At 32.7% G+C, this 25,507-nt stretch overlaps 1 protein-coding gene across 1 annotated transcript; it reads right to left on the bottom strand.

Moving 5' to 3' along the window:
* Positions 1-7,762: 7,762 nt before the first annotated feature.
* Positions 7,763-25,296, bottom strand: LOC131840935 (homeobox protein Nkx-2.2-like). The gene is made up of 3 exons (XM_059189151.1): positions 24,911-25,296; positions 15,331-15,551; positions 7,763-9,300 (listed from the first exon to the last, which is right to left on the bottom strand). The coding sequence occupies exons 1-3, from the start codon at positions 25,060-25,062 to the stop codon at positions 8,702-8,704; spliced, it is 972 nt and encodes a 323-aa protein (XP_059045134.1). The 5' UTR covers positions 25,063-25,296; the 3' UTR covers positions 7,763-8,701.
* Between the last annotated feature and the right edge of the window lie 211 nt (positions 25,297-25,507).

Raw genomic sequence — 25,507 nt, 5'->3', positions numbered from 1 at the left:
AGAGACTAAGACATATTCGACGACATAATAATATTAAAAGCGAATTTTAATTTGATTACTAAGAAACGTTTTGACTCTGATATCAGAATGATATCTCTTATTCATACTATCTAAAATAGACTCAATCACAGTATACATTGCATGTCGTACGTACTCTGCCCTGTCAACTTACTTGCCCTTAAATTAGTCTTTCAGTACAGTGATTCTGACTTCGTTTCGAATTGGAATCTATATATAAAATAAAAATCTATATATAATATAAAATAAAAGTATAGTAGATGGTACTTTAGCGCTCTACTATCGACATAGAGACGTATGCATCATATTTGTTCAGGGCGACTGTTAACTGGTACAGAATGACAACAGGCATAAACTTTGAATTTGAATTTAATTTTAAGTTTGTATTCAGAAGTAGAGTACCTAATTAAATAGAGCCTCGTATATCAATAAATAACTATATTTTGGAACATCAACATTAAGCAAATACTTTAGAAGTGACACGTTTCGTTTTCATACAAAATGGGATTTCTTGTCTATTTCATTCAAGTCAAATGGTAACATTTGTTATTAAAATACTTAAACGTATCAGGAATATTTTTTGCAATAGCTGACAGTCATCCAGCGTGACTACGGCTAGTGCAAAAATTAAGGATTTATATTATTGCATCTATCACTACCACAAATCACGATTGTCTGCCTGTAAACATAAATATTACATAATAATTATAAGCTTAGTAGGCATCACACACAAATAAATTGTATTGTAAAATAACCAAACAACACAAAATATCACAGGCTATCGTATGTTAATACTTAATAAAGCTAAGCGTATAACGACGTGATGACAGCCAATAAACAAAAACGAAAATCATCGGGCGCACCGGGAAGTGAGTTATTAATATTTGTTAGGTATACAACATAACGTGTTTATTAGAGAAAATGGCAATAAATCCAGAGGGTAGCGAACCGCCGCCGTTGTCGCACGGTTAGCCGCGAAATGGTCCTCGCGCGTGCCGCCTGAGCCCTAACGATGTTCTTCAGATCCTACTACAATATTTGATGACTTTGATTTACTTACCGGATTAAGTATATTGAGCTTTAAATAGCTTAATAAACATGTTTTAGGGCTTTAGTGACTTTAAAAGTATATTTTATTTATTTCCCTTGCAATGTAATTGCAACCAATTTCAGTTTGAACTGGCTACATTTCAAGGAACTGTACATACATTTTCTATTTGTTTTCTTGCTCCTTCAACTTCATCAACTTTGCAAGGATTGTAATAATTCTTTTGTTTTTATATTTTTTGTGCACTAAATCTATCGAGAATTCCATACATAAAATAATATGCAAACAAATTGTTGCATAAATTATATTGATTATAACATAAAATAAATATGTTAATTTTTATATGCTTTAAATATCCTGCTAAGTACTTATAGACATAACACATGGACACAATAGCCCTTATAAAACATTTAAACTTAGACTAGTAAAAAAACAATATAAATTATTTTAATAAATAACCAGATTCACGTAACAGATAAAAGATTTGATACAAAGTCGTCTACATCGGTCTGAATTCTTTTTATAGCTATGCAGCTTAGTATAATAAGTAAAGAGGAGTCGAGTCGTAAAAAAAAACTTATTTTTACAGTGTCCTTAGTTTTTGGGTGCTCAATCTTTGACCTAAAAATTTCTGCAGATATTCCGAAATTAGCATATCTCAATAGTTTCTTGTCTATAATATATTATTTATTTTATATTTTAAAACTGTCGTCGAACTGTTTCTCATATTTATTTTTACTTATTTTCATAATGCTATTGTAGTACCAAAATGTTCAATGTTGTAGAGAAGTCTAACGATAATGGAGTGTTAACGTTCAGGTGTAGTGTATTAAGCTTTGGTAGTGTTATCACAGTTTCAAGTCGACTGCGCGCTGACCGTCCGATACCGCCAGCTCGTCCATCATAACCATATTGCGCTTACATCGACAATATTGTGTTTCATATGCTCACGTCCGGATAATACAGCATAGTAAAATAAACTTTATTCCTTTCAGCTTAGAATGGTACATCCAATAACAAGAAAACAGTAAAATCAATACACCACACTGCCACAAGCTATTCCACCCCGCCATTGTGATCGCTGTGTATTGAACTCTAACGTTAGAGCATTAAGATATAAAATTGATTATATAATCAGTGTCCATGTCGTGGCTATAATGTGCGCCGTCATTGCCATGAAGCACTTACTAAAGCATATCGCGTTCATCGCAAACGGCACATCACGGAAATATAAATGTAATTAAAGGCATAATAATGTAGTATTGTTATAAAAAAAAGTATATAAAAAATCCTGAAAGATTTTTTTATAATAATGAAACTTACTTATACCTATAGTATATTTCCTTATCTCGGATCCATGTTTTAAGTCCCATACTGAATTACTTCAGTTAGGATGCAGAAAAATTCAAATATCAATCGAGCCTAAACCCGATTGATGTAGGTTTCATCAGTCAATGATTTTGATGATTCTTTTCTTATTAAATAGTTAACGCCTGAGAAGTAATGGACGGAATGTAAATCTATGTATGTTAAAAATGTCTAATTAGGTGTAGATAAAAAAGTTATAACTAATTTCTGAAATAGATTCTTGTAAATAGTCTATTCAATCATCCCTACATTCTACAACTAAGATTATAATTACTTTGTTATTTATTGATTATTTTAAATATTGTAATTACTTTATATAACCTATACAATTATAAAGAACTGGGGAAATTATAAAAAATGTGATGTATATCTATGTACTATTTTTAACACTTTGTATGCAAAAGGTGACGAGCATATGTACCTATTGAAGTGATTTCGATAGCTAATAATTGAACATTTCGATATATTTTATTGAGTATACAAACAAACTGATCCCACGTGTGTCAGATGGAAAGGCTGTATTTGTTGTATATCTCTAATCGGCTTAACCGTTCGATTCAACAATCGTACGCCTTTATTGGGCCCCTTTACCGCGACACAATCGAAGGCGTTTCAAGAATTTATCGAAATTAATTCACAGTTTGTTTGCCCATTGTTGAGCTACCGACGACTTAGTACCATTGTGTAAAGTGTTATTATTTATATAAGAAACGACAATGCTTTGTTCAAAAGTGTTTCTGAATGGTCTAGCGAAGGCGTTACAAATGTCGGTACCTATATTATTTTGAACTTATTGTAAACAGAATAAATACACATATATGACAAAAATGCAACTTTTCTATCCATTACAAAAACCGTAGTATTCGCATCACACCATCTGATAAGTAATGATTAAGTAACAAATTACATTGTTTAAAAGTAGGAACTTAAAAAGTAGTGGCGTAACTTAATGAATTCGGTATTAGTTATGTAACTCTGACTATAGATATATCTATTTTGTATAGGTTTATATAGTTTACTCACTAAAAAGCTATAGTTTGTTTGACATAAATAAAAAATAAAAATAAGTAGCAAAAGTAACAAGTATTACATTCACAGAACAAAATCACGAATATATACATTTATTTTAGTCAGTACAATTGCTAATACATAACTAAACATCTGTGCATTTCGACTAGCCGTGGTCACGAGCAGACTGAAGTTGACAGCAGTCATTTCACCTTATAGTTGATAAGGTGAAACGACTGCTGTCAACTTGCGATTGAAATCGCTGTACTCCAGTCTGCTCGTGACCACGGCTAGTCGAAATGCATAGATGTTTAGTTATGTCAGTCATTTCACCTTATCAACTACCATCATTAGAGATTCTAAGGAAAGATCACGACACACAATACTCACGGTGTCCATACACTTATTGACTGATGCTGAAGTTATTTGTCACTGAATTCCACAGATTATAATTTACGCCATTTTCCCGGTTGAAACGTTTTATAAATTCTATCGACTCCCGTAGAAATGGTTAATAATAGTAGTGATCAGTAAGAGCCATCAGATCTCACCATAACAAAAAAGTCCAGGAAGGCCAGTGATCTGTGTCTTCTATTCTACATTTGCATTATAAATTTGGTTTTACCTGCATGGAGTTTAGGTATTTTAAGTAGTCGACCAATTGCCGTTGGGAAGGCATAAAAAATGCAGTAAACAACATCGACATTTCTTTTACTCAGGCTAATTTCTAAAGGCCTGAAGCACATTTGTCTCAATATGCGATCCAAATATTAGCTACTAATAGTGGTTCTGGGTTCTATCGCTGTAGGTGATAGAATGAGTGGACTGTATGTGTAATGTAAATCAAACAATGGATAGAAAATGGAAAATACTTATAATGAAGATAGATACGTTTACAAACGGTTGTAGGCAAAAAGTGACAATAAAAATATATGACAATTCTAAAAGAAAATACATTTAAAATTTCAAAGAGTTTGCAACAGGCACAAACTAGCCAAAATAAGGAGAAACCGAAATCTAAGAGTTTGATATGACTTTTTGAAGAGGCGGCATTTTCTACTTTCCAAACAACACTTTTGTTTCATGGAAAAGTCGCTGTACTGGATCCAAATCACAACCATCGCTAGCATTGCGCTCTTTATTATTATTTAGACATGGTTACATGGAATCTGATATCTTCTTTAGCTTACCGAATAGGCTTCAGTTTTAGGTGATGATCCAAATAAAACCTGTTGGGATTTCTTCGTCATCATTCACTAAGCCATGACTGAGGATGAGTGACTGTGGCTTATGCTTCGTCAATAGACGGTCAATTTGATCTGACTGGGCAGTTATATCGTTATATTGTTAAAGAGAGGTAACGAACTAAATAAATAAATAGCTCTAGATGTTAATCAGGTGGATAGAGCAATATGTTTTTATGTCTTCGGCCGACAGTAAATAATTGTTGTTTTTGCCTACGTAAATAAGTAAAAAAGATAACTCTAAAATTGTACATTAGTATTACATCGAATCATATGTCAAATAGGTGTAGTATGAAATAGAATAGTTGAAGAGAAAACTCCATACCTACCGAGAGGTATTTCAGTAATCGGGACGGACTATCACGTCGGCAGCCGATTAGATAAACTCGTGGAGCGGTAAATATTTAACTAGTAAACAATGATTTGTCACATGTGGATCAGGCAACAAGTCAACATATTATAGTACTGGAAATTTATAGGAATCCACGTATGTCATAACATGGTATTTCAATATAGAAATGTATCTACACCTCATCGCTTCTGGTCATCCAACAATGCCATTAATACTCAATAGGTATACTTCTATCTATCTATACTTCGTCTTACCTTAAAAGTATATTTAAAGAAATCAATATTAGCTGACTTTTATTGTTAAGGTTACATAAATTATATAACCAGTTAAATTTTACTACCGATTTTGATTATACATATTTCTATACCACCATTATTCTAAATAAAACAAGTATTAAGTTTCAATTTTATAAATGACGATACTGAAATAAAATACATAAAAGAAAAATAGAACATAATTGATAATTTCCGTATTATTTGAAATCGGTTAAACCCATTGAAAACTGTTGTTGTTATTAACAACATGTTATAATAATAATGTACTTAATATTATTACAAATCGAAATCGAATATTAAGGGTACTATAGAAAAATTAATTAAAGTAAAAATTCTTTGTTCATCAAAACATACTTTAATTTTTGTAACTATAATTAGGAAGTTATTAACTGCAATGACACCTTTATTCTTACTCTAATTTATACATAAACTCTATTAATTTTTCTATGGTATGAGTTTTTGATTTGTAAACATATGAATTACATAATAATGTTAACATTTTTTTTATAATAACTATCATAGAATGAGTGGACTGTAGACTTTCAAACAATGGATAGAAAATGGAAAATACTTATAATGAAGATAGTCGTTTACAAACGGTTGTAGCTTCTATATATCATCCATTTCAGTCAGCCGCGAAGCAATTTCTTTGTAAGCTATTTGATTTGGAAGGTGAGATATGGCAGTGAAATCAGTCCGTACTGATTTCACTGACATATCTCACCTTCCATGGACTAAGACGTTACAACTCCGTAGTTATAACGCCTTAGTCCTCGGAATTTAAAGAAATCTTATGAGGGTACTTTTATTGTCATATTATATAACCAGTTAAATTTTACTACCGATTTTGATTATGACGTAAATGACGATGCCCGTAGCACTGTATTGTTATAACAACATGTTATGTGAATGTACTTAATATTATTACAAATCGAAATCGAATATTAAGCCACTTACCATCAAAACAAGTAGCATGTTATTTTTTTACTATTCAACCTACATAAAAAAAAATGTTAACATTTTTTTTATTACATATTTCCATCAAAAATATTATAGAAAATATGCAGTCTAGCCAGTACCGCTATAAAAGCTTATGTGTAATAAATCTGACTAATCTGTAATAAATTAAAAATCTTCATATCGTTATTTTATTTTTATCTATAATATTGTACTGTCCTATATACATACTGAGAATCTCCTATATACTTTTTTATTTCAGAGAATAAAACTAGAATAATTATTAATTAACTAATATATTCGATATCCAAAAAAATAATTTTATATACCATACCTACCATTTTAATTTTTTCTTAAGAAAACTAATATTATTCAAAAAGTATAGATAAAAATTTTAATAGTTATAACTGCCGATATCGGGTACGGGGTTCGAATTTTAGCCGTGCTTTATACATACCAACGAGTTTACGGCGATTATGTTCCTATTGTAATGTCCGCGACTTTCTCGTCATGGCATTTGTTATTCCTTCCATAGTTTTACTTCTTTTTACCCTTATATTGAAGGATAGTTACCAAATCTGTCTATTTTTCCCACGTTCCTACATTAATATGTATAATAAAAGTCATAAACAATGTTTTTATATTTAATATTTCTCAGAAAAAACAATTTGTTACTTACTCGTATGTTGCCGAAATCAGTATAAATACTTTGTTTTAATTTATGTCTGTGTTTTATACACGTCAATATCAGTAACAGACCTTATTTGATTTGCATGTGACTTGCGGTACGGTATGTATTACAACAAGATTTGCACAACAGTTAGTGTCCGCTTCACTGCAATTGCTTCAAAAACAAAAAAGGTACGTTGTTAACTCATTGTTATTTCGGATGGCTACCACCTACCAGACACTTGAAGTCACGGGCGCAGCTTGTATGCCAAAGATATAATGTGTAGGAAAATCAGGAGGAATCCTCATGAAACACATCCATTTTCATCATTCATCCAAATATTAAAAAGGACAAAGGATTTTTTTCGTCTCATGGTAAATTTATTCCGTGAGCACACAGTTTGCAAGAAGTTTTATAAATTATTTTCAAATTACCCTTCACTTCTATGAAATAGTGGAATTTAGATACTATTACAGGAATTCCACTTGATACACGCTTTAAAACAATATTTGTATAATAATCGTGTTTACTGTATGAGGATCTAGTAATATAAAAAAAGATTATGACAATAAAGGGGAGTAGGCACCATTGCTAGCACTGTATATTGTTAGATCGGCCCCCACAGGGTCTTCCATGAAACTGTCATCGCCACGACTTGCTAACTGATCTGACTTCATGCTCATTCTATAATATTCTTTACTTATCATCCTTTAAAAAAATAGTCCATCTATTACTTCTTAATAATAGGGATATATGTATGTCAGCTATTTTATTGTTAACTTCGTTCTGGGAGTAATAAAGGAAACAAAGAGATGCATTCAATCAATTTAATATTTTTATAATAATTTATAGTTATGTAACACGTTTTTACAGCCTTAATAATTTCTAAAGAGTTTCTCTTCACAGTTTACTTGAATACTAATTATGGAATGTTGTTATAAATTGAACAAATTCTCTATCTATTAACACACAGGTAATATATAACCGCAGGAATTACATGTAGTCTGTTACTTTCATGTAATATGTCATGTAAATATTTAGTAGCGGTAACTGTCCACACAAATCATTTATTATATATACACAATATATGTACATTTATAGTTACTCAACACTACGTAAATATGTACTTACGTAATATATTTAATATAATATTTTATTTGGAATATATATAAATAATCTCCTACACAAGTATATTCGACTATGATAATACTGAATCTTAACACTAAATATTGCATTCTGATAAAATCTGGTCATTTTTATAATAGTATACTTAACTAACTGTCTCAAAGGCTTTTTACATTAATTTACATACAAAATATCCTTATGGATTATATACCTTTGGATTATATTCGATCATAAATCATTTTCAAACAAGTTAACTGCCATTTCAAGATACTATATAATGCTAAATATTAATTATAATACAAATTATTAGGAACTCCAGATACCTTAAACTTTCAAATATAAGTAGGTGTCAGACATAGGTAGTCGCTACCTATTTCTATTCTGCTATTCGAGTTATTCTGGTATTGATATCATATCAATTTTAAACTAAAAATTTGAAACTAAATGTATCATTTCTACGTAGGTAAGTTATTTATTAGGTAATGTTCAACATTCGCGATAAGCTTGCAAAGGCCGTTGACTCTAGCTTGTCTTTCGTTTGATAAATATAAAGATTATTGCTTATAGGTACGACGTTTGCAAACGAATGGCAAAGGATCGACTAGTATATCACTGTAATCATTGTAAGAATTAACATCACCACCAACAACCGCCGGACTGCGGGCCGTGACCTGAGACGGGAGGCTGATGGTGCATGGGCTGGTATGGGGGTAAAGACATGCCCAGCGGTGGCAGACCATCAGGCTTACCGATACACGGCCTGCCGTCCTTCACCAAAACGGGTACAGCAACTCGTCGAGGTGAATTCAAACTGCCTACATTTAAATCATGCGCACCTTTTTCCTGAACAGCACGTTTGGTCTTATACCTGTGGTTTTGGAACCATATCTTAACTTGCGTTGGTGTCAAGCGTATCAGGCTAGCCAGGTGTTCCCGTTCTGGCGCTGACAAGTACCTCTGTTGTCGGAATCGCCTTTCTAATTCGTAAGTCTGAGCTTTTGAAAACAGAACACGTCTTTTGCGTTTTTTATGTGCTAGATTTGGATCGCCGATATTGTTGGATAGCTGATCTTGGTCATTTTCATCGTCATGTTCTATGTCGTTATCGTTGTCGTGGTCGTGTTCGTGATCATTCCGGGGGTCGGTAACGGGTGGAGATGCAGCAGATGCTCCAACGTAGGACAACTCAGATGCACGAGAGGTACTGTCTGGGCTAGCTTGTTGTCCAATTATACCTTTAACAAAAGAATATTACATTATAAAAACCGTATTATCTACTAAACGTAACAATTACATGAAGATTCATTATCATTTGCTTATCATATTATTAATAAACATACAATTATATATAATTATATTAATAAGTTGTGTAAAATACAGATTCGATAACTGCAACAATAACAAATCACTATACAAAACGGTTTGTTCTCCAGTGGTATTATACACTCGCATCAAAATCTCCACTTAATCTCTGAGGGTTGCGCTCTATTTAACTTCAACTAAGAACCGTTTGCATCCAGCCAAACAAATAATAGAACGTGAAAAAGTCGGTGCAAATATTACATTGTTCACCACCCCTTATACATTAAGAGTTGTTTCACACGGGCCTAGTAATGCGGGCGGGCGGGCGGCGAGCTGGGCGTGGAGGGCGAGCGAGGGGTGCAGCGGGGGAGGTCATGAAGCAGGGGACTAGGGGACGAGGAGACGGGGCGCCACGCCTACCCCCTGGCAGCTGGCAGCTACTTTTGTTCAACGATCGTCCTGTTTACCTCGATAAGCGCACCCAGGAAATTTAATAAAAGTATTACCTCTCGTTATTACGCTTTTATCTTTTCTATCTAACAAGGACATGCCGATTCATTTTATTGCAACATGTAAGTTTGCTATAAGTAGATAATATATTATTAATATTATAAACGTAATAAATAAGTTTTATATACATGTTAGGTATTCGACTTCAAAGTCACGTACTTAAATAATTGCTGCTTATTTCCTTAAACTGCGGTGTGTGCCAGACACATAATAAAAAAAATCAATAAACATTCTCTGAAAAATCAGTTAGCAAAGAAAACTATCTAAAATGACTCATTTTAAGTGCTTACAACCGATAAAGAAAATACCTTATAATCAAAACCCTAAATATGTGATATCATCGAAAATAGTACCTAACAGTAACGAAAATTCATATTAATTATTTAAAAATTAAATAATGTCTATTTACATCAGTATATATCAGTTCATCGTACTATTTTATTAAATAGGTAAAAAAAAAGATTTTTTTACCAAAACTGCATGTAAATCATAAGATCATACTTTAGGTACTAATGCAGTTCATTGGTACTTTTATTACTATCAAAATATACCTCAGTGGCTCAGAGCTGACCTCAGAGCTGTTTATGAATGCCAATTTACGCAATATTTTTTATATGAAAACATTAATGACATTCAGTACAAGAAATTCCAAAATATCTAAATCTTTACATCTACTACTACGCCCTGTCTAACTTTATGCTGATAATTTGATTGCACTCTATATATCTAATTGTCATCGAATTACTCGTCGTATCTACTATGAAATTCGCTAACAAGCGCAACCGTGTAATTGATAGTCGGCAGCTGTCTCAGAGATGGCTGTTCAGGGGCATGAGCGCTATTGGTGACACATTCGCTTCACTCGCTCCCCTCACATCAAACAACTGTTGTTTGGTGACGACCCTAATTTGGCCGAGCAGGGCGTGAACTAGCCGCAGTACCGTGTGAGATTGCCTTTTAAATAATTACATCTCTAAACGTGGGATATACCCATCAACTTTCAGTAGCTTATACTACTGTAAACTGTTTCTAAGGTATCTTGAAGCTTCTTATCTAAATTTACGTGTCAGAGTAAAAAGCGAAAGATAAATAATACTTAGTGTGTAAGTATTTTATTTACATAGTATAAAACAAAGACGCCGCCGATGTCTGTTCGTTTAGTTTAAATTACGCAACGGACTTTAATATAGTTTTCAGCAATAGATAGAGTGATTCAAGACCTCCTCTTATCCTCTCCTCTCCTCCTTAATATATATATAATATGTGTATGTTATAGTATAGATCAAGACAAGAAATTCAAAGATTTGTAAAATGCATACGCATGCATAATAATTTTGGTGAATTCTCTTCAGACATTTTTAAGAGTCTTACTTACTTAAAAATGTGGGTTACCTATAACCTACATTTTTAAGTAATCATTAGGATAAATAGGCCTCGCTTTCGAAGCTAATGAAATCACAGATACATACTAAATTTTTTTTATGAATATGACAGTAAATAATTGGAAACTAAAAAAAAACAAGAATGAGTCTACTTTTAGGACTAATCTTATTACTAACCCAATCTAGTTTTGAATCCCTCCTTAGTAATAAAAAAACGAGTAAACTAAATACCTAAATGAATAACAAAGTTATTAATACAAAAATTGCAAGTTGTCTATTACCTATTCAGTAATACTAATATATAGGTTACTCTAATATCGATCGACTGTAATTATTTTCATGATATTTGTTTTGATTCTGATATTATAATAAAATAATACTCGTAATTAATTTGAACTTATCTACATTATTTTCATATTAATGATGTCTTTATATATAAAAATAAACGCATAAGTGGAGCTATGACAGCTTACGTCTTTCGAAACGATAACATACATATGGGCAGGGCCGTCGCGCGTTAAATTTATATCCCTGGCGCTCTTCATGTATAAAGTGATGATTACCACTTACAATCATGTGGGCCGTCAGATTCTTTGCCATTACAATTCCATAAAAAAATTAGTGGATCTCTCATTTTCTGAAAATCGTTTAAATTAATAACGTTGTAACGATATGATTACCTCTATAAGGGGACTTAGTTGATTAACACGATAATAAATCAGTAAATCTAAATTGTATAAGCAATCGAATGCATAAGTATAGTGGGTGCCAAAATTACTCGATAAGCGATAAAAATAATTAGTGACAACAGATTAACGGGCGAAGGCACTCAACTGGAGGAGCATTTCAAAAAATAATCTCAGGCTCTCGAGCGCACTACCGAATACCTATTATTTCGAGTGGGTCATCGCACTTATTTGTATATGATAATTCGACTCTTACTTCATGAGTGCCAATTTTGGAGATATTACATGAGTAGTTACGTCTACAAAATTGATGTTATAAATATGTTTAGTGGCTGATAACATTGTAAAGTCCTTTAGACAAATCGAGAAAATCAATCATTGATTTATGTACTATGTTTTGATGTATACCTATTTCCTGTATCAGAAATAGAGGATGTGTGGTGTGACTATCAAACACGACTGGTAATTTTTTTACACTGTATGGTAACTGTAACGGCTCGGTGGACAATTTATCTATGAATATGACGAAAACACGTAAAGTTGAACATTATTTTCTAATGTAGCATGTAAGTACTGAGTGTACATGTAAGCTAATAAATGTATGTCTTGAAAAATTGAGGGGTATAAAATGTGTTACAATATAAATTGTGTATTTTTTTATTACATTGCTATTTGCTAAATTGACTAAAGTTGCTCCCAAAAACCTAACTTGCTTTGTGGAAATAATTAAGTGCACAGTGCCTACAGGTATCTATTTATGGGGCATTTACAAATAGTTGCGGCGTGTTGCCGGTCACAATCACATGTAAGTAAAGAATTTCGATGTCATATGTCATGTTTATCTGTTATAATAATAAGATATAAATGTCATTTTTCAAATATCGTATATTCGGCTAACGCAGGTATGATGATAACCTTATCAACTGATAAAACTTGTCGCGAATATAAACTGAGTAATACGCGTTTATATATCGTTGTCAGGTTACCGGATCGGCACAGAGGTCACTTATGTATTATTTTTATTATCACTTATTTTTTTCATTTTTTACAGATATTTACCCTCTCAATTTTTACTAGGTTACTCATTATATTGCCTCTATGCCTATTGCCTTGCCTCTATCAGCGACATCAGTAAAATGACATTTAGGTAATTAATATATTATATAATAATATAATTACATAGTCCCATGTAGACCCAAACTAAGCGGAGTACTAGACAACTAGTATAGAAAACATCCACAGCAATACAATTAAAAACAGATAGGCCATTTATAAAAAAATCTATTGATATTTATATTTTTGTAATAATAATATGCAATCTAAGAATTGTTTATTGTAAATGTCGAAGCCGCAACCTTCGGGAGAAGAGGCAGTGTGTTAAAACACTACACAGACAAAATACTTTTATCGTATTAATTTATCTTTTAATGTAGTCGGCGATTGTCACGTACGGCGGGATCGATAAGTGAGCTATTTATCTCGATTATTCTTAAACTAAGTCTATAGTCCTAGACGAGATATACCCGTAAAACGATGTAAAATATAAAATAAAACTATATCTATCCACCTGTAGATGTAGCATATATACCATCTACTATATATGATACTCTATCCACCTCGCTGAATAAAATATTTCTACAAAGAATTTAAAGAATATTTTAGGAAAGTGTGTTACTTATTAATTAATTAATAAATAACAGCTATGTGCAAAAGATTCTGGATATGTACATTACAGCATGTTCTAGGTATCACAGTAATACAAATATTGATTGATTGATTGGATTGTACATTGAATAATAAATTTCAATCATGCCTATAATTTTTAAATAAAAGAAATACAGTGTAAAGGCTAGGTTATCTATATTTTTAGTTACTTTCTAACAGATGTTCTTTCTATTCTTTTCTCATGTTTATTTTTATTAATAATAAATATATTTTTTTAAATATAGTAGGTACTTTTTTAAATAATGTCTTAAATAGTCTTTAAAGTTTTATATATAACTAGTATTTTTTATAATCTATTATAGAGGAGATCAACTATAAAATGTAAATAAAACATTAACTTAAATAATGAAGTTTCAAGACTAATATATTATAATAAAACATTTTCACAAACATTCCTAATTGTCCAAATGTATATAATAATGTAGGTATATACTATCAAATATATTTGAGTTTACGGTTAGTTTCAACAAAAGTAAGATATTTACTCAAAATTACACTACATATTTGTTGAGTCTGTTGAAATCAAACTGCAAATAAGTATACCTATGAATAATTTGCATGTTCTTATGACCGGTAATAAATTTTGGAACAATTCTTTGTCTACTGTTTAGTTGATCTTAAATCCAAATATTGAATTGTTATTGCCTTGAAAAACAACTGCAACCCATTGTGTAGTGGAGTCAGTGCGAATATTTTGTTCTCCTGATATGAGTGGTGGTGTCGGTTTACAGGTTGAATAATGTGCGGTGTCGTGTTACATATAAACAGAAGGGGCAGACGTAAACATTAGGACGGGCTACCGATAAAAAACTGGGACTCTCGAGTGGTTAAAATGTCACTACATGTGTATAGTGTAATTATATTTAAGTTTTTAGTCGTAAAGGGGAAAAGCCATATACAACATTTATGAAATTGAACCACTTTTACTATGAATATAATGAACATCTGAAAATAATAATTTAACCTCAATTTCTACAATATCTATAGAAGGTCTTATGAAAGTGTCAAAAGATTTTGTTAGAAAATAACTTTACATACTTTCATAAGACCACAAATATTGTAGAATAGAACAAAAATATTTTTAACTTTATATTGTGTATACTTGTCTTATTTAGTAAAGATGTTGATTTATGAATATCATTGACTTCCTGTATAAAACTGTAATACCGTTACCTCTCAGGGTAATCAATTATTATTTATAACTCAATAATTTAGGTATAATTGAACATATTAAAAAGAACGATGTGATTACAGCAAATCTAAATTCTATCAAACCGAAAACACTTTGCTTAAATATCGTTCAAGTCATTCAAGGATTTTTTCATGGATTTTTCCGTACATAGGTAGGTAATATATATATATACATTTTCTATTTTCCAAATTGAAGAAGTATGTAAATGCGATATTTCACCACTCCTACATAAATTTATAAACCATATTTACATCATTGTTGTGGTTTTTCCCATGTTGGACCCCTTTTAACTTTATCAAGATTAGAGTCGGTTGTGTTCTAGAATTAATAGGACTTTCCCATTTATTACTAATCTTACGATATGGTTTTTCGTACCACGACAATACTAACTTTAGAGGCGTCGTACTACATAGTTAGTATCTTTGCCGCGTGTCACAAAATCTAAAGTATGTAAGTAAAAATATTTACCATTTGGTTCATGTTGGTCCAAAGACAACCAAGGTTGGTGATGCCGCAGCAGGTCGTGGGAGTAGTGTGGCTGGGGTGGCGCGTACGGTGGCAGGTCTAAAGAACACGGCCCCAGACCTTGAGTTTGCGATTGTTCCAAACCCTTCCCTTCATTGAGGCCTAATATGTCGGAGATTTGGAAGCCATGACGCTGACCCGGTAACTTCATGCTGTCCAGAAGCCTGTGATAAAAAATATAATTAGTAAAATTATTAATTGGCTATTTGTTCCAAAATAGAATGGTTTAGATTATTTAATGTTTTGGCTCGTAATAAGTTATATTATTTCAAATGTCTTAGCATTAGTATGGTAGTTAATAATTATCATATTTGGTTGAATTAAATGTATCTCATATTTAACACATTTAACTCATACCTCGTTAAAAAGATAAACAGAAAAAACTGACTAGCTATGCAGAAAAACAAATATATAAGATGATACGAAATTAATCCTATCAATTGCCAAAAGAATTAACAAAATTAATTCATTCCGTTTGAGAAAACATACTACCTACATAACTTTATTTTTAATTTAGGTATCCATTGAAACCCTATAGTCGCACAAAAAAAAGTGTGAAAAAGATTTTTACACAAACTATGAGAATGTACACACATTCTTTACTTAATGCTATATTATATACTTATTTTATTTTTCTGATAGTGAATGAAATATTACATAAGTTTCATTTGAACTATATATTACCACTCTATTCATATTATAAAAAAATAAATAAAGAAACTTTTCAACGGGTAAGACTAACAAAACACATCTGAGAGCGTGTAATTGAAAGAAAACATACGACATTCCATCAATATAACAATTATTGGCCAAAGAGGACCTCTCAAGAAAACGTGACCCTAATAAAGGAACAGTCGTAAGGACTAAATGCGTAGGATCCAATGGCTGTCTATTAATATATCAGAATGTTATTACACATAGCCGTGAAATGTTGTTGCGATCCCGTACGTGACTTTATGAAAGGGCGGTACTCGTAAGAGGCTTTAGCAGGTTGTAAACAGGACTATTAACAAGCTCTCACTAAAAGAGGTGCAAAAACTGTCACATCGGGTGTCACGATTCTTTGAACTTTGGATTAGTATTGTAGATTCGAGTGAAGTGCCTCAATGACACGTACACCGGAGCTAACAATAATTCACTATTTTCTACCACAATATCGTCAACGTTAATCATGACCAAATGACTGCCGATATCAATAGCAAAAATAATAGTCAAAATCAATCAAAGGTTAGCGAAAAATATCATCTAAAGTATCCATAAAATATACAATAGAAAATCTCATTGAATTCGTTTAAAAGCCTAACAACCTAAAAACTTATTTTTTACTAATTTGTATATAAGTACAAAATGAATACTTATCTACACAACATAATAACAAATAGACAATAATTTAAAAAAGTAACACAATAAAATTTGATACAAACTCAAAGAAACCTCAAACTAATATCAATTATGCACAAATCACCAAATACTTTCACAGATTCTGACGCTCACCCTGGAAAAGCTGATCTGAAAGCCGCCGGGTAAAGCGCCGGCAGAAATGCTGGGCCCCAAGGTGGCAGCAGGATAGGACTCCAGGCCAGCAGCGACGCTGGCGGAGGCAGCAGAGGCGGCGGCGAGCGCGCGCTTTCGCCCTCCTCGCACTTCATCTCCCGACCGGGAGAACTTGCTTTCGGAATAATCTTGATGGCTGGTGAAACACTCGCGTGAACACGTGCTGCGTCTCTCGACGCCGCGTCTGCACTAAACAACCCTCGAGTGGCCCTCGGGGTGAAGAACACCCCGCGCCGCCCTCGTGCCTCGACAGCCTACTCAGCTCGGGACTAGCCTCGAGGGTGCTCCACTGACCCCATCCAATCGGAAGCCACCGTCGACTGGGCGGGTCTCTCGCCGACCAATGAGAGCCGCACGAAGACTTCCCAACAAAAAAAACTGGAGTATACACTTTGAATAGAGGAGCTTTCGACGTAGCGCGTTATATTATGTCGCTTTTTGTAATGAGTGCGAGCGTTAAGCCCATTGTTGAGCTTGGTTCGTTATGGACGCCGCTCTAAATGTTCGAATAACGTTTTTAATTTAGAGTGTTTGTACTAAGTCCATGTAAACCCATGTCTATGAAATGATTCAACATTTTTTCTGATAGAAATAGAAGGGAGAAAAAACGCTCAAATATTTTATAAACTCCACATACACATGGATTAGACGTACGGGTACTTTTTATATCGTTAGTTGTTGGAAAATATAAAAAACGCACACCTCATATAAATGTGGCATATATTTAAACTATATTCTATGTAAGTGCTTATTGTTTTTACTTCCTAAGTTATACGTACCTAATCTAAGTACCTACTTCAATTTTGTAATAATATTTTGAATCAGGAAAATTAATGTAACTGTAAATATCAGACGTAGTTCTGATATTTCTTTTCATGGATGATAATCGAATGTTGCACCAGTCTGCGGTAAATGTATATACGCGACGGGGTATCAGCGGAGGATGATAGGATGATGATGTAGTTACCTGACTGCCCATCACCCTGTTAGCCCATTTATTATATTTATTAAAGCTCTATTGTCCATATATTACAATTATAACTAATATAATAAACAGATTTCCGAACGAGTGGTAGATAAAAAACAAATTGTTATGACTATCCAGATGTGCTTAAATTAAGTTTATTTGAATAAATGATTTTCTATTCTATTCTATTCTAATATTTTAAGTTAGGATTAATTTATTTTCTTTATATATATGGTCCCATGTGGGTAAAAGCCTCCTCCAACTTGTTCCAACTGTTAGCCCATAGTTACAAGTAATTAGCCACAACAGTTTCCAGAGGGACCGCGTGGAGGTCGAATTGATATGGTACATTATTAATAGAGCCACTATTACCCATTATTAACAATCTTGCCACATTCTTTATATTGTATGTAGGTATTGAAATAGATACACTGTTATAATCAGTAATTATAATGATTTATTTATTTATTCTTTAGCAACACACAAGTTTCTTGCTTATTCTTCTTGTGATGAATCTGCATTCCGAATAAGCGGTAGAATAAAAAAACACTTGACTATTCAAAAGTGCTTATATTAAGTTTATTTGAATAAAGATTATTTCTATTTCTATTTCTATTTCTTATCAATAACTTCTAAATGATATAACGATTAATTATGTAAGAATTCTTAATAATAGAACTAAGCCTTAGGGGGGAAGAGGATTGTCAGTTACATGGAATAATAACCACATTGCTAGCAATAAAAGTACCAACTACGAGTATATCAGGTTGACTTCCACGCGGTTACTACAAGAAAGCATCGTAGTAAATTATTAGCCAAGATGATTACTAACTGACTTGACTTCATAATCATTTTATCATCCTACTGGTACCCCGCCAGCGTATGCCAAGCAGAGGCATTATTCGATTAAAATCCATAAAAAAATATAATTAAACCATATGCTTTAGGTACTCCACTTTGGTGGTAAGTGTAATAAACATCTATTTTGTATATCGGATATCATGATGATGAAATAAGCCAGTGCACATGTGCAAGAACTTAGCACATTGTTGGCAATAAGACAATAGAAAAGGTCGTCAAGTTCTACGAACAGGTAGAAAGCCCACAACTATGACAGTTTATGACTTGCACGTGTGGACACTGTATTGTATTCATTTATGAATACGTTTATTGTCACAACAATAAGACTAAGCTTCGCTTAAATACGGATTGGGTATTACATTTCAAAACACTGGACGCCGAAATTCAGCTAGGTATTTTATTCGTATTAATAGGTATAACTAAACGAATAATCATTTTTGAGTGGGCCCGATCTGCTAGGAACTAAACATAAAATAACTTTATTGAATTTGGTATATGTATCTAAATGTTAATTGTGAATTTTTTTTCATTAGTAGTTTATTATCATTTGTGTATTTGAAGAAGGGTCGAACTTTCGGTAAGCGCTGTGCTAAACCGCTGGACCACCGGGGTTTTTTTATTTTATATGTTGTTGTTGTGCTGTGATACACAACAATGGTTGCGGGTGATTTCTTTTATAATTTTTACATTTTCATATCCGTATTGTCTAATGATATGTTCATTATAATTAACATACTTGTGGTAGATTAAACAATATAGTCGCTCGTTAGATATTTACATTAGAGCATTACATTACATTATATTAGAGCAACACACAAGTTTCTTGCTTATTCTTCTTATGATGAATCTTCATTCCGAATAAGCGGTAGAATAAAAAAACTTGACTATACAAAAGTGCTTATATTAAGTTTATTTGAATAAAGATTATTTCTATTTCTATTTCTTTACATTACTAAATATTTAAGTGTATGGAAGATTTTCCACTCGTTAAAAAATGCTATGCTCATTTGAGTACTGAATAAAAAATACAATATCTAGCCTACCTACGCATACTCGTGTAATGCCGGTGTATAAATTTGACTATGTAACTAAATTTCATATTATAAACTGCCGTTATGTAAATATTAAATATAATGTATTATTTTTATTTGTAATAGGCACGATTTACTATTATTTAAATTTGGATTTGATTATCCGATGCGCACATGTAAGTAGGTATCTGTAGGTACATCAAGTTCCTATAAAAGGGCAGTAATAACAAAGGCCGATTATTTATATTGGAACGATCCCCTAAGTGGCGTGCAAGACTCAAATGTTTAATTGACTTATTGTGAATTAGTTTTTAAAATATCCATCGCTGCAATCGGTGCCTGCTCATCGGTTTTACAAAGCAGTAAGTATACGCAGAATTATAACATAAAATATATTTAGTTCATCTAACTAAAAAAATATATTTTAATTTGACAACTATAAACGCATATAGCGAGAGTTAATTACAAATCTTTTCTATCAATTAAAATTTATTGTTTTTTATATCTACCAGTTCACGTCAAGCAAGGTCATTAGTCAGTTTTTTAAAAATCAGAAATAATTTCTAAAATCGCTAATCTCCGAGTTCTGGATTATACCACAGATAACATAATTTATACTAAATTTACATAAGCGTCTAGTAAACATGATAGTTCATTTACTAATAATAATTTAATATGAAAAGTATTATGACAGTAGATAAAATGATGATGAGATGTTCATATCATAATGATAGAGAACTTTGTGTTGAAAACGGTTTTGTAAATCCTACATAACATATTATAGGATAGGAATAATCTACCCAGACAGAAACATATAGATATGAATATATCTATATGTTTCTTCTACCTCTGTAATTTATTTTGCAGGCCTAATATTTTAATAAATCATGCGTTCTTATATTTACTGTCAAATTCCCCAACTTAACCGCAACCTTACTAAGCATATTAAGCGCATTAACAGAACAGATAAGTAAGTAGACTTCCTTCTATATCCTATAGGTTTGTGTACAATTGTGTGGTTACATTAGGTAGGTATTATTTCCACATTATGTTCCTTACAGGGTTACGTAGTGGCAAACAAGTGGCATAAACCTTCAATTATATAGTATAACATTATAGTACACAGTATAATATTATAGTTAACTACTGGTTAACACAAATTTATGTGCTGATTTACCGTGTACTTGAGAGAGGTAAGCTGCGAGGGCCAGATTTGTGAGGGGCGGTCGGCAGGTGCGAAGGCCCTCCGTTATACGGGTCACTGCATATCGCGCTCCACACAAAACTTAATGCATACATCACCTACAGGCCATAGAGCCCATAATCAATACTATTATGATACCCCTGTTAATCTTCTCTACCAGGTGATTAGTTACAAGGTAGTTATTTTGTCAGCGTAAATCAGTAAGTGAAATGACCATTTTGCTTTGTCGTAGGTTGAGTAAAAAAAATTGATTGTTTTGATTCCAATAGATATATACATAAATAATAAATTGTTTTATCGTTAAAATTAATTATTAAATTTAGTAAGTATATAACCAAAAATTGAAATAATGACTTTAATTTTATATATATAGGTATATGTATGTAAAATCCTATGGCGGTAGTTATTGAAGTAGCCAAAGTTAGTTGTATAATTTCGATATTTGTTGTTCTTATAATAGTGTATATAGAGTACTTTTTTTGTAAATACATAGTTACAAATACTTTAGAGAGTGGAATTACTTTTGTCACTTGTTAGTTTTTGTAAGACATTTAGTTCTAGTTTTTAATCCATTCTGGCCACAATCAGACACCTGGCATGAAATCTCTACACCTGGTGTCACGGTACCCGGCCTTGGTACCCGAAACGTTATCAAGAATCACTACTTCATACTCTTGATAAGTGGACAAACGGTTCAACAATATTGTCAGTAACCACTCTATAATGGTATATTTTATGAATAACATCAAAGTATCCATGACTAATCTGATGAGTCACTGATATAGAAGTTGCACTGGCTACTATTGCCCTACCCTCTACAAGAAGTAGGTATAATATGTATATTACTCGCTAATAGAAAATTTTTAACATTTTTATAATAAATGAGACAGTTTTTTACTACTCACTACTTTTTAGTGCTAGCATATTTACTGGTATAATTATTTGCATTTATTTACTGAAAATGGACAACTAACAAAATATTAAATGTCGTATTAGATATTCCTGTGTAGATTTTTTGAATTAGTATATTAAGAATATAAAATACGCTTATATTTTATACATGACTTTGGTAATTATCTAAACCATGCATAAAAAAAATACATTTGACTTTCATAGACATTGTAAAATGTTATAATGGACTAGGAAGACCGTTTAATTTACGAAATAAAGTATTATTAGAGGTTAAATTCCAAAAGGTATTCGCTTCGTATTTGCGATGCTTAATGATAAAATAATAGGGGTTGATGGGGACACGATAGGAAAGTAATTTGTGTAAAAGTAGAATATTACAATGAGGGACTCGCGCCATTCGTACCATGCGCCGACGGTCGCGAGAAAAAACTACCCTATGACCAAACTTACCGCTGTTACCTCTTTGCGCAATACGGATTATTGTCGTAACGACTCAATATAACTACTATAACTTTGCTAATATTTAATATACAAATGAAGTCCCCAAGTTGTAGTTACAACGCTAAGTTCAAGGATACACAGCACGACCCTCCTTGTACAAAGAAATCTTGCACTCAGCCACTCACTAATAGCTTATTCGTGACGTAATATTGTGTAACGAAAAAATAAATGTGCAAAGCAAATACGTTGTCAGCACCTTTATGCTACTTAAAACAAATTTATGAAAGAGGAAACTTCGTTCCTAAAGTTTAAATGTATTTGCGAGCGAAAAGTCGATGGGTTTCACGAATATTTCGTTATAGCAATCTGGTTAGTCGAACTGAGCCTAAATGGATGAAAGCACGCCAGCCCGCGAAGAGGGTTTCCAAACCAATTAAGGGCTCCACGAAGGCATGGGATAGAACGCAGCTGGTGGATTATGAGCTTGATGGTACTTACTTCCCCGATTCACCGCTGTCGGGACTATAAGTGTGCGGCACGCAACCATCGCCGCACTACCTACGGGTGTTACATGCACACGTAAATTTACGTAGATTGATTTAGCATAAAAAAACACTAATACCAGAGTAAAAATATAGAATTATTGAAACCTTAAAGTAAACTACTAAATAATGTAAAAACTGCACTCAAACCATTTGCCATATTTAGGTAAAATGCAACCGGGTACCGCTTAAATTTATGACAAATATCAAAGAACATTCATTACTTGGATACCTGCCGAGATACACACATTTAAAAAATAAAAATCGAGGCTTTGCACTTCTCACTGTATATCTACATAAATACACTTTGAAATGTGTTACGGTAAAATCATGTTATGTAATGATAAAAATGTGATAATAAATAATAACTACTACACTTAGAGAACAATTTATAAAATCATATACATATTCTGAATATATGATAGAAAGACTAGGTATTATAAAAATATTCATATCTATAAGCAACAGGCAACCTGGTAAATAAAAATGAAGGTTACCTATTTTATATAAAAGCATATACGTGTACCTGTATTTTATTAAATTAATTTTGTCAAATATTTCCGGCAGGTTCAAAATGGAACACGCCTACTTCAACTGCATATGCTAACAGGCCACCAGTAGAAGATACGAGAATTAGAGTAAGATGAGGATCAGTTAGCCCATCGTGACGTATACGCCTGGAATTAACCACGATGGTTTCCAGGGAGGCCCAAGGGAAGGTCAATCTAACACATTGCTGGCAATCATCAAGTATTACTAACAAAACCCCACTCATATTTCTTTGATACTACTAAAGTTACCTTAGTAGGATCCATACGACTAAAAAGATTACAATATATTTATATCACATAACCAAAGCGGCGCGATACCATTAATTAGGTAAACAATAGGTATATTCTTGGTAAACAACTGAAGCACTGCACTGCTACTGCTGCAATTGTTTACCATTGAAGCAAGCAGCTACAACTGCTGCAATTGTTTACCAAGTTGTGGTTAAATTATTTATAAAAGCACTTAGCAACTTACTTAGGTGAACATGTAGAGACCATATCTAGCCTGCTTACAACATTGTCAGTATCGCGTGCATACGATGCACTTTGCAGCCCCGACATAACGGATAGCAATTAGTGCATTGAACAATTTACTACTTTACTTGAGCAATTAGTTTATATACTTATATAGACAATAAAATAAAACTGCTAAAATTCAACTGAGATGAATGTTTTTAAATATATGTAATTATTACCTAGTTACGAATAGGTATGTAGGTAAATACAGTACTTATTACATTTAGGATTATTACATACAAGATAGATTTAAGACTTGACTAAAATCACCGTACCTCGGTTTCGGTGGTTTAGCGATTTAGCACACGGTTTTACTTCCGAAGGTAGGGGCTTCGATTCCCGGGACGGTGCAAACATTTGTGTTCATGAGTATGACTGTTTGTATTGATTTAGGTTTTTTTATATATTATGTATGTATTTACAAAAAAAAATGTATTCTATCTGTTGTCTAGTACCCATAACACTAGCTCTGTTTAGCTTGGGACCAGATGGCGGTGTGTAAAATGTCCTGAGTTACTATTATTATTATTATCTATAGTACGTGTAGGTACAGATTTTAATAATATTATTGAGTAAGATAATTATACACATTTCAATATTAGTGTTTTGGTTAGGTGGCAACATTTAGACTGATTAGTGTTCAATAAATCGGTATTGAAATATATCTGTGCAAAGTGATAGACCAACATACATCTTAGCCAATTCTCAAATTGGGACAAATGTTATAATTATAAGAAAAACAGGATAATGAAAATTGAAAATCGCATTTGTCACAACCACAGTACCTACCTGTGACCGTAGTCTCACGGAATAACTACACCAAGCCGAAACAAAAAGTTTGCCTGCTTTAAAACTGAGATTTCTTGTAACGAAAATAATACAAGTGACATAACGGGAAATAACATTAGTAAGTCAATAACTAAACAAACAAGTTCGTTACTCACGCGTACGAGTTATATCTGTAGTCTTCCTCCATCTGCGGCTGTCGGGTCTGATAGTTGGATTCGGCTCCATAGTCGGTGGGGACGATAGACCAACTGTTGTCGTATCCATAATAGTCCCCATAACCCATTTCGCCTTCACCCATCATTTTCATTATACACTTATTAGTCCGTGCCACTTAAAGATCTCTACGATAATTTTCTCACAACATAAATATAATTCTACTGATAATCTACTATAGTTAAGTATACAATATCAACAATAGCCTATCCTTAATAAAATCTTAATCTTTTATTGTCTAAATCTCCGTCGATAAACATTGAATAATGCTTAATTATTTATAGTAGTAATGATTTGTGGTTATGTGAAGAACCGCGATTGCACTGAGCCCGATCGTATCGACTGATCGATGGCTCATAAGTTGTTATCAATAAAATTGTGTTGTTATCATATCTCGCAGCTTTCCCCCGCGATATGGCATTTTTATAAACGAAGCGACGAGTCACACCACAACGCCAATATTGTAGATATCCAACCGATAGCTTTATCTGTGTCAGATGTAATAATATGTAGGTAAAACGTGCCATTGTCACTGGTGT

This window comes from Achroia grisella, unplaced genomic scaffold, assembly GCF_030625045.1.
Source record: "Achroia grisella isolate CSIRO2021 unplaced genomic scaffold, CSIRO_AGI_Agris_v1 utg152, whole genome shotgun sequence".
In the NCBI taxonomy this organism is placed as follows: Eukaryota; Metazoa; Arthropoda; class Insecta; order Lepidoptera; family Pyralidae; genus Achroia; species Achroia grisella.
This window is presented reverse-complemented; position numbering and strand designations above follow the sequence as displayed.

Coding starts and splice junctions, on each gene's coding strand:
- LOC131840935 (XM_059189151.1), bottom strand. CDS start 25,062: ATGAAAATGATGGGTGAAGGCGAAATGGGTTATGGGGACTATTATGGA. Junction 15,552..24,910: donor TACAGATATAACTCGTACGC/GTGAGTAACGAA, acceptor TTTTTATCACAG/GCTTCTGGACAGCATGAAGT. Junction 9,301..15,330: donor GGACCAACATGAACCAAATG/GTAAATATTTTT, acceptor CTTTTGTTAAAG/GTATAATTGGACAACAAGCT.